General features: G+C 41.1%; 1 protein-coding gene and 2 gene segments (V, D, J or C); 1 reads left to right on the plus strand and 2 right to left on the minus strand.

The window, feature by feature from the left end:
• Window positions 1-15476, minus strand: part of LOC121618830 — a 67744-nt gene that overhangs the window by 46661 nt on the left and 5607 nt on the right.
• The window catches only part of LOC121618831, a 57237-nt gene that overhangs the window by 37205 nt on the left and 4556 nt on the right, over window positions 1-15476 (plus strand). The window contains 1 exon segment of the V gene segment in view: window positions 15399-15436. Within this exon segment, the coding sequence occupies window positions 15399-15436 (38 nt within the window).
• slc1a8b (solute carrier family 1 member 8b) lies at window positions 482-10220 on the minus strand. Its single transcript, XM_041954458.1, has 11 exons — window positions 10053-10220; window positions 8219-8298; window positions 7546-7761; window positions 5032-5074; window positions 4719-4932; window positions 3563-3662; window positions 2515-2748; window positions 2198-2392; window positions 1972-2106; window positions 1730-1874; window positions 482-628 (listed from the first exon to the last, which is right to left on the minus strand). Exons 1-11 carry the CDS (start codon window positions 10218-10220, stop codon window positions 482-484), a joined length of 1677 nt encoding a protein of 558 aa, XP_041810392.1.

The raw sequence follows: 15476 nt of genomic DNA on the forward strand, positions 1-15476 counted from the left end.
GCTCCTCGTCTGTCAGTTTACTTTTACTTTCAAGTCTTTCAAGTTCTCAGATTTGTCAAAACTGAGATCATGTTAAGGCAACGCAAAACCTCGACTGAGTCTAAACCTGCATTTAAACATGATCACAACAGCCCTACTGTGAATCTGTCACCGCTGGCTGACGAACACTAACCCGTCTACTGCGCGTCAGTGCAACACATCATCGATTACATGTGATTCCATGTGAAACTGTGCATTTCCTCGCGACCTCTGTCGAAACTGAATGGAGACACACAGTACACCTTGAAGGTTTTTTTGTTTTCAACATGGCACAGGCAAAATCCATTTTAGCCACTGAACCCTGACACCACAACATATGCGATCATTCGCGGGATTGTAATCCAACCGGATTCGATGCAGCGGCTGCGCCCTCTGGTCCCGTGAGGTGAATCCATGTGCTGTAGAAGGCAGTTTCCCTCGCTGTCCGTCTCGTAGAGGTGTCTCACACTTGGCAGAGGTTGTAGCAGGCCACAGGTCTCTCCAGCACGTTGTCTCCGTCCACCTCAAACACGTAATCGCAGCGGTGTGCGATGAGAGGTGCGTCAGACAACGCCACGCTTTGATTACCAAAGGAGATTACCGTGTCTCTCTGCAGGGGAGAACAGCACAGTTATTCTCAGAGGTTCGGCTTCTCTGCAATTGCAAGGTAAAGTCGTCTATAATTAGCAGTATTTTCTATTTCATCCTAATCGCAGTTTTGACATATGAACATTGTTTCACATGAGTCACTGTGGGGTTTTATTCTTTTCTCTTTAAATCAGATGACAAACAAGTACAGAGGTTATAACAGTGCAATGTGCAACAGTGAAATGTGTATAGTAGTGATGCATGGTTGCACAAATGTTAACTAAACTTGCCAAAATGTATTGAAATGTCAGAACAAAAAGTTACTTTTTTCTATTTTTCCAGAGCCACGACTTATTTCAGTCACTTGTTTCAGTCAAGAGATATCTGCATTTGTGTTTCTGCCCTCCGGAGTGACTCGGCCGGATAAAGGCGAAGTCATGTATGTCCGTGCACCAGAGTTTTAACTAAAGAATCTGATGAATTGAATCAATAGAGACAAATTGAGGTTTTCCTTCACCAGTTTTATATGCTTGTCTGTGCACTGTGTGTTAACGCTGCTCACGTTTTATATGATTTTTTGTAATAGTCATTTTCTCTTTTTCTGTGAGTGTCATTGTGGTCGTCAGCAATCTGGGCTGGAGCTGAGGAACACTGCTGCTGACGTGCTCACCATTAAATACTGCTGGCTTTTAAATGTTTGCTTTGTGCCTGTCAGGATCAGGTTTCAGTGGGGATTTCCCTCTCTGGTTTACCCCATTCATAGGTTAAGTCCAATTAGAGTGGAGCCAGGAAAGGTATATAAAGCCACTTAAGCACTGACTGTGGGAGAGTTGCTGCTGGCAGCCTGCTTTGAGTCTGTCGTAGTTCAGTTATATACATAGACTGTATTTTGCTTATGTTTTTCGGCCTCCTTAGCCCTTCTTCAACTCAACATCTTTTTTACTCAGTGCACACTAAAATCCCTCATCTGTGTAGAATTACCACCAGTAATGCTACCAGGTCTAAATTTCAGTACATGACCAAGTAGCTGCAAAATTAATGACATTCACAATGACTTTCAGTCACCTAAATCCTCAAATGCATGTGCACTTTGACCTGAACAAATAAAAGTCATCCTCCCTACCCTTTGGGGGCCACCTCCGTTACTGGCAGCAGCAGTACTTGCAGCAGGAGTGGGCGCTCTCTCAAAGTCCTTCTTGCACAAATGAGCCATAATCCCAGCAGCGAAGGCATCACCGAGAACATTGATCATCGTCCGGAACCGATCACTGAGAATGAGACGGAAAAGATCATTTAAGCGTTGCCCCAGCAGCTCCTGTAACATCAAGGGATGCTCTATGGTATGATCACATCTGCAGGACTCACAGGACCCAATCGATGGCCACAATCAGTGAGATGTCAGCAGGCGGTAACCCCACAGAGGTCAGGACAATCACCATGGTAACCAGGCCCGCTTGAGGTATCCCAGCTGCCCCGATGCTGGCTGCCGTCGCCGTTATGCTGATGAGACAAGAGACAGGATGTTATGAGATTTAAACACATTGTTTCTTGACAGAGACGTGAGGATGACGAACTCAGTGTTTATTCTCACCTGATAGTGACGAGCTGCCCGAAGTCCAAGTCATACTCATTGACCTGAGCGATAAAGATGGCCGCCACCGCCTCGTACAGGGCTGTGCCATCCATGTTGATGGTGGCTCCCACTGGCAGCACGAAGCGAGCGATCTGCCTGTCCACTCCGCAGTTCTCCAGGAGACACTTCATGGTGATTGGCAACGTGGCTGAGCTGCAGAGGAAGAGGACAGGAGGAAGGAGTCAGGCCCGGGTACCCAGTGGGCTTCATTCTAAAGATGACCAATCAGATCTAGGATTGAAACAGAGATATCCGCCTGGCTGGTCTCCTCTTACCTGGATGACGTGGCCAGCGCGATGACAAGGGCCTGCAGCAGCCCTCTGATATAAGGGAAGGGATTTTTGCGAGTGAAGAAGAAGAAGAAGAGGGGCAGCAGGATGAGGCCGTGTACAAACAAACCGGACAGCACCGTGATGAAGTACATGCCCAGCTTCTCTCCCAGGTGGGCCGGGTCGTGCATGTCCAGGATCTTCCCTGCCACGAGGAAAACGATGCCGAAGGGGAAGTACCTGCGTGGAGGGAAGGAGATCACAATGACGGATCAAAGGTCTGCCGCTGTTTTCAATGGCGGCGCCATTAAGATGAATGTTAATGCAGCACACAATGATATACATTTTCAACAATATGACACCCTGTGTTTTCATACACACAATTTTTTGAGTTTGTAACAAAAAAAAACCTTTGAATATTTGAAGGCCATCTCCTGTTTTACGTTGGCAGTGCCCCTGTGCACAAAGCCACAAAGGTTTTCTATATTCGGTGGGGAAGAACTTGACTTGCCTGACCTCGGCCTCAACACCTATGGGATTAATTGCAGACTGTGAGCCTTATCTGGGCCCAGCATCGGTGCCCGACCTCGCTAATGCTCTTGTGGCCGAATGTGAGCAAATCCCCTCAGCCGGGCTCCAGACGAGAGGAGGCTGTTACAGCAGCAGATTAATACCCTTTGCAATCAGATGTTCAAAAATCACACATGGGTGCAATGTGTGCAAACGCCACGTTTACTCGAGCGTCCACTGTCCCGGCCGATTGTATTTGCATTTGTGATAATTCGGCGCCAATCTCATGAATGAAAGTGCCTCGCTGGTCCATTCACTTGGATCTTGGGCATAATCCAAGAGTCGACTGATCAGCTCCTGCAGGAAGCAGTAAGGACAAACGCCACCAGTGACTCCCTGAGATTTATTTTCAGATCTTCTCTGGCTCTGCACTGTGTGTAGTCTGTCTTTTTTTCGGATTGTGTTTGCGTGACACAATAGTCTGTTGTTGAAAGTGTGTGTGTGTGTGTGTGTGTGTGTGTGTGTGTGTGTGATGCAGTCTTACCACATGGCAGCGTTAATGATCTTCATGACACACTCGTTGATGCACTGGCACACGTTGACCAGGGGAGCTCCACGCTCTCCCATCTTCCCCAGCAGCAGACCTGAGAACAGACAGTACGTTCACATGCGTTTGTGCACTCACCCCGTGTAAAGGGTGTTTAAGCTGCAACTAATTACTTAATTAATGGTTAATAAATCATTTATTAATGCTTTATAGATCATCTATAAGCCATGATCAGACATAACAACTTTTGCCAGGTGTTGTAAAGTCCCTTTGGCTGGTTATCGTGTCAGAATTAACGTCAGTAAGTCATCACCAGTGGTGGAAAGAACAGTTTTGAGATGCTTTTACTTTACTTGAGTAATTCCATTTCCTATTCTCCATTACACTTGAGTAAGAAGTATTGTACTTTCTATTCCGCTAGATTTATTTGAGAGCTGTAGTCATTATTTGCTTTCCAGATGAAGAGTTTGGTTTAAACTTGAACAGCTAAACCAGCAAAATGCTGCTTACGCTCTGGTGCATCGGAAACTCATGTCATATTGTCATGTTCTCATATCAGCTGCAGGGGCCATTTTTCTGCAGAATCAGTATTTGAGTCCTAAACCTCCTGACAAAGCAGAACTCTTACTTTGAATTACTGCTATCAGTTTTTTTTAATATACTTTATTGTGCACTTTCTCTCTTTACTCTTACATTATTGTTAGTTTACTTACCATTTGCATTTACCATTGGCACATACACATTTGCATATTTTTACTGTTGTTATTAGTACCATGGTACTATGAAATCTTTATGGTAGTTTGTAACACTGTAGTATTTTCATCCTTCTTTCTCTGTGTTGAGCAGTTTGTACGGCAACACAGCAATTTCCCTGTGGGGATCAATAACATTTTCCTGAATCGGAATATTTACTTTTGAAACGTTAATTATATGCTCCTGATAAAACTTCATAATCACTTTTTAATAGAATAATTAACTTGTTATTTCCAAAACCTCCATTGAAACAACCTGGCAACCCCCAAATTGGAAAGGCTTATAATGGAATGAATGTAATAATGACTTATAGAGTTGTTAGAAGGTAGTACCACAATGCTTATCTTAACAAAATACAGATTTTGACACGTTTTCTGTGGTCTAATGATGATTATCTCACCCATGGTGGCCGAGAAGATGACAATCCCCAGTACGTTCATGCCCTTGCTGGTACTGGGGACGATTTTATACTTGATGTCAGGAGCAGGGGTGATCTCCAGGAAGACCGGGTGGCCCAGCTGAGGGTTGTGGTAGTCGGGCATGACATACACATAGTTTGCCTGAGACTCTTTGACATCAGCGCTCTGCACGATAGGAACCAGGTCCGTTCGGTACTGGAGAGGGACAAAAGAGAGCCACAGAGGGCTGTTTAGCACGGACTGGATGAACATTTCTGCACAAAAGCTCTGAGTTTCCTCTGTTTGTCCACTCACCTGCTGAAAAGTTGCTTCAATTAGATTTGATGGGATCATGTTCCTATAAAAGACAATATGCAGACACATTTATTAGAGCATGCTGTAGTGAAATACACAATTCAACTTTTGCTCCATTATTTCTATTTCACAGCATTTTGCTTCCACTCTACTTCATTTTAAAGGGAATTCTTACCTCACGACATTCATTTGACCATTGCAGCAACTCATTACTTAACGCATTAAGATTTTACATTGTATATAACATAGGAGCTAAATTATATTTCTGCTGTGAGCAGCAACTAAAATGCTACTTAAATGTTTATGCATCAGTGTTATAATTGAATAATACAATAGTGCAACCCTCACAAAGCGAATGTTTCTGCATTGACTACTTCTACTTTTGATGCTTCAAGTGCATTTTGCTGGTAATATCTTTACTTAAGTAAAAACAGACCTTTACTTGAAATTGAGTTTCTATTATGTGGAAATGCTACTTTTACTAAAGGAAATTATCTGAATACATAATATTTTACACAAGAATAGCAACAAAATAAACACCAAGGTATGAAAGACCTTCACAAGGTGGATGGTGAATGGGCACGGCCAGCATCGTGCGCTGGGACAGTATTTATACGGCATACGTCAGTGACACTAAACCCAGGCAGAAAGCTCGTCAAACACGTAAGAGGACTGAAATGTACACCTGGCCTTTGGCTTACAGTAGCACAGCAGCCACAGCTCACTAAAATAAGGGTTTCAGGAGAAGGTATTAGTGGATCTCTGGCATGAATGGCCCTGCAGTAAGCCTGAGCACACACCCCAGACTGCAGGCTCCACCTCACACAGCACAACTCTGCACAAGGACCTTCTGAGAAAGTGCAGGCTTAACAGATCACAATTAAGTGTCTCCCTATTCTTAGCCTAACTGCTGCGAAGAAGAGGCACGACGACAATCTTACAAGCACATTATTTCCTTCTTCTTAATTTGATGCTTCCCCTGCTGGAAAAAATCCTTGGAGTTGGCTGAATTTTAGAAGAAACCAAATTTTCAAGAAGCTATTCGCTGAGAATTTCATGGTGAAAGCTATTATTCCATCTCACCGGATCAAACTGATGCCTTGAGATTTTGAGATTAGGGAGCTTCCTCTTCCTGGGGAAGCACAATGGAGGTCACAAAGTCTGAAGTGGATTTGTGCTGGATTTAAGTGGTCTGTACTGTTTTTTTGAAGGTGTTTAACAGTATAATTCAGCAAATCCCGGTCCTGACAAACAATACTAATAAGATAGCAAAGTGGAAAATCTGGGATCTCCTGAAAAGCCCATTGCAGGAGGGGGATTTTGTCCATTTTACGGAAGTGTAGGTGGGAATAGAACGCATCTTTGTCTTTCTACTGTTTCTGATGGGATGTCTGCTCAGGAACAAGCAAAAAAGAAGAAAACCTGTTTATCAGGAAAGTTTGATTTGGTTGATAACTTTGATGAAATGCTGTATAGTACTTTATGGTCCTAAGAGGAGGAACATCTTAACCAAGCTGACTGAGAGAGGAGATTATCTTTATTATACTTAGAAATGCTAGCGCCTACGGGTGTCAGTCTGTGGGTCCGCCACTATGTCAAGAACTGTTAAATGGATTGCTATGAAATTTGGAACAAATATTCATGGTGCCCAGAGGATGAACTTTAATGACTTTGATCGCTTGAGTTTTCACCTAGTGGCACCAGCTGGTTAAATGTTTCTTATCCAGTGATATAGCTCAACATCTGCTGGATGGATTGGCACCAACCTTCATGTAGACATTCTCAGAATTTTCAAACAACAAAAAATATTACTTAAAATAGGCAACGTTATGTGCCAACACAACAGGAAAACTTCACTCACCAGGATTTTTAAAGCAAGTAAAAACATCTGTCTCAAAGAACCCACAGCTATCTTTAAAGTAGTGCAGCCAGACTTAGAAAAACAAAATATTCTGACTTTGACAAAGCAGTTTTGTACTTGTCAGTGTTGATCAAACAGCTTTATAACTCTAGAAATTCTACTTTTAAGGATTCGGTTACTCAGAAGCAGTAAGAAAATCTCAGTATGGAGTTACAGTATCTTAAGATAATTATGGACAAAAAGCTTGAAACAAGTGAAATGCTGCAACATGAAAGGTGTGAGGTAAGAAGATAGATCTTATCTTAAAAACATGCACGAATTGCCTTGATTTAAGATATTTCATCTAAGATGTCTCTGCAGTGCATGACTTTGGTGACCCCATTAAGCATGTTAGCATGATATTAGCATTTAGCTCAAAGCGCTGCTGTGCTTCAGTCCACTAGCAGGGCTGTAAACTGATGGAAGGAGGAATTATATTTAAGTGTATCAGAGGTCAGACACAAAGCAGCAGGTAGAGCTGGTAGAGTCCCAGCATTCTTGCTCATGGGCACCTGAGTAGGGTAAATGCTTGAATGCTGACGTTCCTGTCTCTATGCTCTTTTTGTCAAAGTGTGATATTACTTGTCTGATATTATTTGCCTGTCGATATTAACCTGATGAGGTCCAGCAGAGCATCAGCGGAGGTCATGACAGGCCCTGAACTTGCATGGTGGCCGTCTTTCTCCGAGCCTGTCCCCGGGTGGATGATGAGCACCAGCACGATGCCGACGATGACAGCAATGAAGGTCGTCCACAGGTAGTAGGTGATGGTCAGGACTCCCAGTCGACCGCTTGCCCTCGTGTCCATGGCTGACAGGCCGGACATAAGACTGAATGGGAAAACAGGTGTCCCATTAACTTACCTCTTCAAAACAATTAACTAAAAAGTTGTATAATTTAGCTTCTATGTAACTTTACTAGTTCAAAAACAATGAACTGATAAATCTATTTGTTGATCAACAGAAAAAAGATAAAAACTACTGCGATAAAACACTGGACACTTGCAGGTGTTTATAATAATAATATTCTTAATTTAATGGTTTTATTGTTGTAGATCTGTCAGTGTTCAACTTTTAGACGTAGATGTTGAAGTTTTAACATTGTGGATTTCTCATGTTGAAATCTGTATTCAAGGTGAATATCCAGCTCTGATGAGGGTTTCCATTAAGAGGTGCAAGTAAAAACTTTATATCCAGAAAAATAGTTAAAAATAGGTTATGTATGGGAAGTTTTCTGTGGTTGGTACTACATTAGCAGAGTGACAACACAGGTGAGGGCTTTTCTTACCTGGAGGTGATGAGCGGCAGAATCAACATCTTTAACATCCTCATCAGCAGTTCTCCAGGGAAGGAGAAGTAGATCTTAGCCTGTGTGAGAAACAAACACCTGAAGCAAACCTTGTTTCCATAAATGGCTGCCCTTTTATATGGCTAAGACCAAATGACATCTCACAGCTGGTGAAATTCTACTGTAGTACAGTGGTGTGTGCAGAACAACTAGCTAAATTAGTTAGCTAAATAAATCTCATGTGAATTATATTAATTTCGTACTGCTGATGTTATGATTTATGGCTCCCAAGGACTTGCAATACTGTAAAATGCTCCCTTTAAAAGTTTTTTTTTTTGATTCAGCACTTGGAAAGGATGCACATTGCTGCTGATAGTATGAAGTGGTCAATAAGGACCAAATTAGTTTTGCTTAAACTGAAATCAAACACAATGCTCTTTAAAATTACTTTTTTTTAGACTTTTCATTGAGCTCAGTTGCTCAGTTACAGGCTTATGTTTTTCTTGACCTTAAAATTGCCCTTTCATACCAAAATCTAATTGTCTTGAATCTGAATTTACTTGTGTCAATTTAAGTGTGAACTGAATATAACTGCTTTCATTTTGTACAAGTAGTGTAATTGCACATGAAAGTTGTTTAAGATCAGATTAGGGAGATCCATGTCAAAGTATTAGTATTTTAGAAATCGCACGTATCTAATTTCTTAATATCAAAATTAATACATTAAAGACACTGTTGTCTAGATTTCCACCCGGCAGGTGAAACGTCTGCTTAGCAAAGTCACGACAGCTGTGAATGCGTCTCTTTGTTCGCTGTTTGCGTTACATAGATTCTTTCTTTGCAGACGATGATGCTGTTTGCTTTATAGGCTGCTGCCAGCACACACGGCTACACTGCTGAGCACAGTGGACAGTGATCACTGATTCAGTGTCGGCCAAAATGCATAAGCTACTTGGCCCATTTAGAGCGTCTTACATCACTGCAGTGAAATGTCAGAACATGCAGCCGTTAAGGTGACATTCAATCATTTTGAAGTAATTTGCTGAGGCCTGCAGAAGAACGCTGACTAGAGAAACTGCTCGTGAGATGACTACAAAACACATTTCAAAGACTTTTATCATAGAAATAGCATATACCCTTTAAACCTGTAATAACTGATTGTCATGTTTTTAACTAGTATGGTTCATTTGTTAGCACATAATTGCCTGTTTACACATCCAGCATTAACAGATCAACATTTATTTTATTATCATTATCATTTATTTTCAGTCCATTTTCTGGACAGCTGGTGGATATGATCCTAAAATTCTCTCTTTTATCTCTTTTTTGCTCTCCACCAATGCCTGAGGTAAATACTTGGCTGTTTAGGTGCTAAGTCCTTCACTATGTACACCAGCCGGACTCTAACTTTGTCCGCAGGTGGGTGCTGAGCAGGTAGTGTAGGTCTGCAGTGAGGTTTTAGAGATGCTGCGGCTGAAAATGATGCTATAAGAGTGAAAGTGAACCAAAGCAATAAACTTGCAGACTATAAAAACCAAGACAATGAGTTGCTATCAAACTCTGTAAAGCTGAGGTGAACTGCAGAGTTTGGTCATTACTCTCTGTGGGTTCATCACAGTGAGGGAGACCTTCTTTCCAGTACCCAGGTAGTCCAATTTTAACAAATAAATAAATAAAATTATAGCCACTTTAGCTATTTCTGCACTTTCTCTGACACCTTTAGTCCCCTGTTATGCCTGATTTTCTGCTTCTATCTGCATCTACAATCACTATGACATACTGTCGTCCATCCATCCATCCATCCATCCATCCTAATCCATCCTTTCATCCATACCTGTGTGGACAGATTGAGCGACCGGAGGAGAAATCCGAGCACACACCCCGTCACCACAGCAATGACGGACAGTGTCAGCAGGCCGTTCCTCTTGCAGTAGTCCTTCACATACGCCCTGACTTTCACAGACACCATACTCTTCAACACCTTCTCCAAGCACTCAATCATGATTCAGGCTCGTCCGTATCCCAGCAGGCCCCCCCCTCCCCCCAGAGCGACAACAGATATCCGAATATCCCGGTGAGCTCGGCCGATCAGTCGGTTTCCCACAAGATCCGAGGCAGAGGACAGCCGGTGGAACTGATCAAATGTGGTTCCTGTCTCACACTGAGGTGCTCCTCCAGTCTGAGAGAGGAAGTGTTGACTGATTCCAGGTAAAGCATTGCCTAAAAGGATTATCCCTATCCCATACTAACAGAGGCTTCGTCGCAACCACTTAGGCTTTATTAAAGAGGCTAAGGACAAGACTTCATGGCTGATTAGCTCCTCCATTTATAGCTCATTATGAGTTATTACAAGTCATTCCATTCATAAAACAGCTGTGTGAACCTTAACCTCTGGGACTTGCTCTCAGCTCGCATGTGAAGAAGGTCATACGTAGCAACACCAACTTTTACCAACATGTTTGCTCTGCATCCTCCAATCCATCACGTTTTAGGTTAATTAACTATTTGGACAACATTTACTCACAAGTGACAACAAGATAAAAGCTGTGTGACTCAGAACGTTACTGTATTAGTGACCACTAATTAGCTTTTATGCTGCTCAAATGTGGAACAAATTGCCAGAAGAGCTAAGACCTAGATGTGAACCATTGCTTTTAATTCATTGTCTTTTAAAGCAAATGTATTTGTTAGTTTGTTTTATTGTTTTTATTCTGTCTGCTTTAGATTGTTTGTTTTATCTCTTTTGTATTTTTTTTACTCTGCGTGCTTTTGCCTATTTGCTTTTTTAAATTTTTTTTAATTTTTCTAAGCATTATTGTTTTTATTTGTTTCTGCTTGCTTGCATTGATCATTTGTTTCTTTTGCCCATGTGCTCTGTAAAGCACTTTGGGTTGCTTTTGTGCATGAAATGTGCTATATAAATACATTTGCCTTGCCTTGTTTTACTGATTAGGTAAGTGAAATAAATGACTGATAAATGAAGGAGTTGCACTGGACGGGCAGGATTATCAGAGTGCAGAGGCCAAAGGTGAGACACCAGCGTCAGCCCTCTGCGTTCAGGACATGACGCTTGATCTTACTATGACGTTGGGCTGCACAGGGGTCAGGGCGTGCACTGAGAGGCCTTAACGTCATGACTTGACATTTTAAATTGTAAATAATGCCTTGTGAAGTGCCTCAGTGAAACTGAAGTGTATTTAAACCCTGCACCGTCTTGAGGAGAATATGTTTGCATTCTGCTCTAGATGAGACAAATGATCACTGCCACGTTAAGATGGTCTATGCTGTATGTTTATATTATGTTTTTGCTCTAATTTCAGCAGATTTAAACCTCTAGAAGATGTGATTTATTTATGTATGACTTTGGAGAAATAATTGAAAGAAAAATATGAAGGTTCTTTAAAAACAGTTCAGCTACAGGACCTATAGAGCAGAAACCATGGCATGCCGCTCCAGTTTTCCTCGCGTGTTGTTTGCATGTCTTGTTAATTCTGCTGTCGACGTACGTTCTGTGATGTAACAGCATCCATGCTGACCTGGGAACAGATCCAAACTGACCGTCCGACAATGTCTGTGTACGTCACCTGTAACCAATCCAATAACATTTAATCCTCGTCTTGAACAATGCACACAGCAAGAGCCACAAATGGCGCCAAAGGAACACACACAACCACACACACACACACACACACACACACACACACACACACACACACACACTGAGAATCATTTGTCTCTGTTTCTTTGCATATTTTCCTGCTAAACATTAATTCTGTAACTGTAAGTAAGTTCTGCAATACCTGAGCTGCAACTTCAACCTCTGTCACCAACGCTGCGTTTGTTTTGTCAAAACAAAAACGGGCCAACTTTCGAGTCCCATACTCTCGTACACATGCTTTAAAGCAGCTATAATAGATATTTTTGTAACAAAGTAGCTAAAAGATTGTGAAAATTGGATTTACATTCATCAGCTGGACACAGAAATCAAATGAATCACGAGGCTGCTCTCTGACCTCTACAGTAACTTAAAAGGTGATGATAGGACAGGGTTGTGTTTGCAGCTCATCTCTGCTGCACCCAAGTGGACAAACAGATCAGTAGCTGCAGGTTTAATAGCATGAGGCATGCTAACATGCTCACAGTTACAATGCTAATATGCTGATGTTAAGAACACGCTAACATTCGCAAACTAGCATTTTCTAATAAGTACAGTTAAGGCTGATGGGAATGTCATTAGTTTTGCAGGTACGCTCATACAGTTTGTGCAATATTACATATTTCCTTTACATTTTGTGCAATATTGCATATCTTTTACTGTTTTATGTATTTTATTCTTCTGTACAATAGTATTAACACTATTATAATTTTTAATCTGAGGGCAGCATACATTGTTTTTTTTCACAGCTATTGGGGCAATACATATTTTTTACATATTTTTTATATATATTTTTCTACATATTTTTTCTTTTATATAGTCAAATTTCATTTTGCTTGTATAATATGTACATATATAGTCTACTTTTTGTATTGTGTATGTATTTGTATATTGCTTTTTTTTTTCGCATGTTCTCTATCTCTGCTATTTTCTGCCCACTGCCATTACATGCTGCTGTAGTGCCCTTATCTTAACTTATCTGGTCATAAACCAAAGCACTGGAAAGAAAACGATTTTGATCCAATGGTGGCATTCAAGTTGAGGGAGCAGCAGAGAGATTGGAATTCATCCTGAGGGGAAGATGAAAGTAATTGACCTGATTGTCACTAAAAACCCAAAATGAGAACCTCATGGCAGTGCTAGAGGTGAAGTCAGGGTCACCAGCATCTGGTAACCTTGAAAGTCTTTATACCGTAAAAACTTGTGCCCTTCTATCAGTACAATGCTGACATATTTCACTGAATGCATTAAAATATGACCTGTAGGTGGTGCAACAGGAAGTCACTGATCACACTAATCAGGAGAATAGATCTTCTGAGGACCACGGATATCTGAGCCAAACTTCACGGCAGTCTCATCCATAAGTTATTGAGACATTTCACTGAGAACTACAACTGTCAACCTGCTGGTGGTGCTAGAGGTCAAGGATCATGAATGTCTGCATGTTGCTGAGTGAATTAAAGCCAGCGTCCAGATGAGTGGTTGTAGTTTCTTTTGTGTTGAATGGCTGTTCTGGTCCTGCGCTTAAAAATATATTTACCTCAAAAATGCAATAAACGAACAGAAACCCCAATTCCAAAAAAGTTGGGACTCTTGCTCAAGTGAAAACAGTACACAGACAATATATTAACCTGCTAGTTCCAGAGCTTTTGGCCTCATCACATGATGCTCATCAGCAGAGGAACGTTTCATCTTTCATGCCATGGACGCAGGAACACTTTACAAAACGTTTGCTGGCAAACACAGATTGATTGTAAATTATTGCATTCTGTTTTTATTTACATTTTCACAATGTCCAACTTTTTTGGAATCATGGTTGTAGCAGAAAACAGAAAAACTCAAGGAGCTTCGAGTACTGCAAAAAAGTGCAGCAGTATATGTACTTGACTTGTTTTTATTCTAAAGGGAAAAAGGGGGACTTCCATTTGTGAAACTTAAGACCTCAGAATGAAAGTAACATACAAATATTAGTTTCACTACCTTCATTTGTACGGTCAGTGGAACTGAACATAAAACAGTTCTCCAGAAAAATCCATCAAGATGTCATTCCAGCTTTTAAGAGGCTTTTTTTTTTTTTTTTGCTGAATTGACATAAATAGGTCTGAAATGCATAAAATAATGTGCCCATATATTGATGTGAGTATTGCAGATTAAAAAGACAAGTCCCAGCTCCAATCTGAAAATGGTTAAAATATTAAAATTAAATAGGTACATTGTAGGTTTGTGCTTAATGAGGTGACTGTCAGCTCTGTGTTCAGTGGTCTGTGTCAGAGTCTCTTCCTCTTCAGCAGCTGCAGTCGCTTCTTGCTGTAACAGCTCAGTGTCTCTGCAGTCTGACTGAGGGAGGTTTTTGTACAGCTACAAATCACTGTGTGAACACCCAAGCACTGTTTATTTGATGTGCACTCTGGCAGTGATAAACTGCTGTATCTTCAGTCTGAACTCCACTGATGGTCAAAGTGAAGTCAGAGCTGCTTCCACTGCCACGAAACCGAGCTGGTGTATCTGACTGAAGCAATATGGCATATCTCACTAGGAGCTTTGGAGGCTGTCCAGATTTCTGTTGATACTAGAATATCCAGTCATCTCCTTCACTGTCTCTGTAAACAGGTTTGTTTATTTTACAGGTGAGAGTGACAGTGGATCCTGCAGTCGGTGTCACTACTGGAGGCTGAGTCACAGTCACCTGACCGCTGCATCCTGCACACAAAAACAAATCATTCATTTATCAGCAGAAAGAAATGAGAGAAAAGGCAGCACATCATGTTTGAAATGTTGCTGAGTGAATGAAGCTGTAAAACAGCAGCAGGCCAGCGTCCAGATGAGGATGGTGATGAGAGTCATGGTGCTGCTGCTTTCTGCTGTGTTGACTGACACATCTGAGTCCTGCAGTGTTGAACTCACAGGACTATAAACCTTCTCAGTTCACTGGAGGATCAGCTGACCATGCAAAGCCTCCTCTCTATGGAAATGATTTCTCTTTCTCTCAACACACTGAAGCCAACGTGGGACACAAAATCAGGAGAAATACTGTTTGGATTCACACCATCTATGATCTTAATGGAACACAAGGAAATATTTACATTAGAAGTGCAGTTGAGGATTTACGGAGAACTTTGTGTCCACTGTGGTTGGTATGATATGTGTGTTTGTCTGCCTTTCATTTACTGACAGGACTGCACATAAATAACATATCTCACTTCTTTTGAATATGAGTTTATAAATTATTATCATAAAAAAGCATCATGTTCATTGAACCAAGTATCAACTGATAGAAAACACTGAAAAAAATGACTTTGTTACAAGGAGACTGTAATTGTTTCTCTGTCAGATGTAGAAAACTAAAGCAAAATGAAAGAAATAATCTTCATTTATACAATAATTTCAATCCAGCTCATTTGAAAAACTTTGTAGATTCAGAAAAATATAATTTTATTTTTGTGAGAGAGTTTTTTCAGTGTATAGATGCTTGTTCACAGTGCAGGAGGTTTTTGTACGACCACTTCATGAGTTTGTATCACTGTGGTGGACTTTTGGTGGAGGAACCAAACTCATCATTGACTGTAAGTACCACAGATTTATAATTTCTACAACATGAAAGAT

This window comes from Chelmon rostratus, chromosome 15 (genome assembly GCF_017976325.1).
Source record: "Chelmon rostratus isolate fCheRos1 chromosome 15, fCheRos1.pri, whole genome shotgun sequence".
NCBI classification, from domain to species: Eukaryota; Metazoa; Chordata; class Actinopteri; order Chaetodontiformes; family Chaetodontidae; genus Chelmon; species Chelmon rostratus.

Coding starts and splice junctions, on each gene's coding strand:
- slc1a8b (XM_041954458.1), bottom strand. CDS start 10,220: ATGATTGAGTGCTTGGAGAAGGTGTTGAAGAGTATGGTGTCTGTGAAA. Junction 7,762..8,218: donor CTGCCGCTCATCACCTCCAG/GTAAGAAAAGCC, acceptor TTTCCCATTCAG/TCTTATGTCCGGCCTGTCAG. Junction 1,875..1,971: donor GTGGCCATCGATTGGGTCCT/GTGAGTCCTGCA, acceptor TCTCATTCTCAG/TGATCGGTTCCGGACGATGA.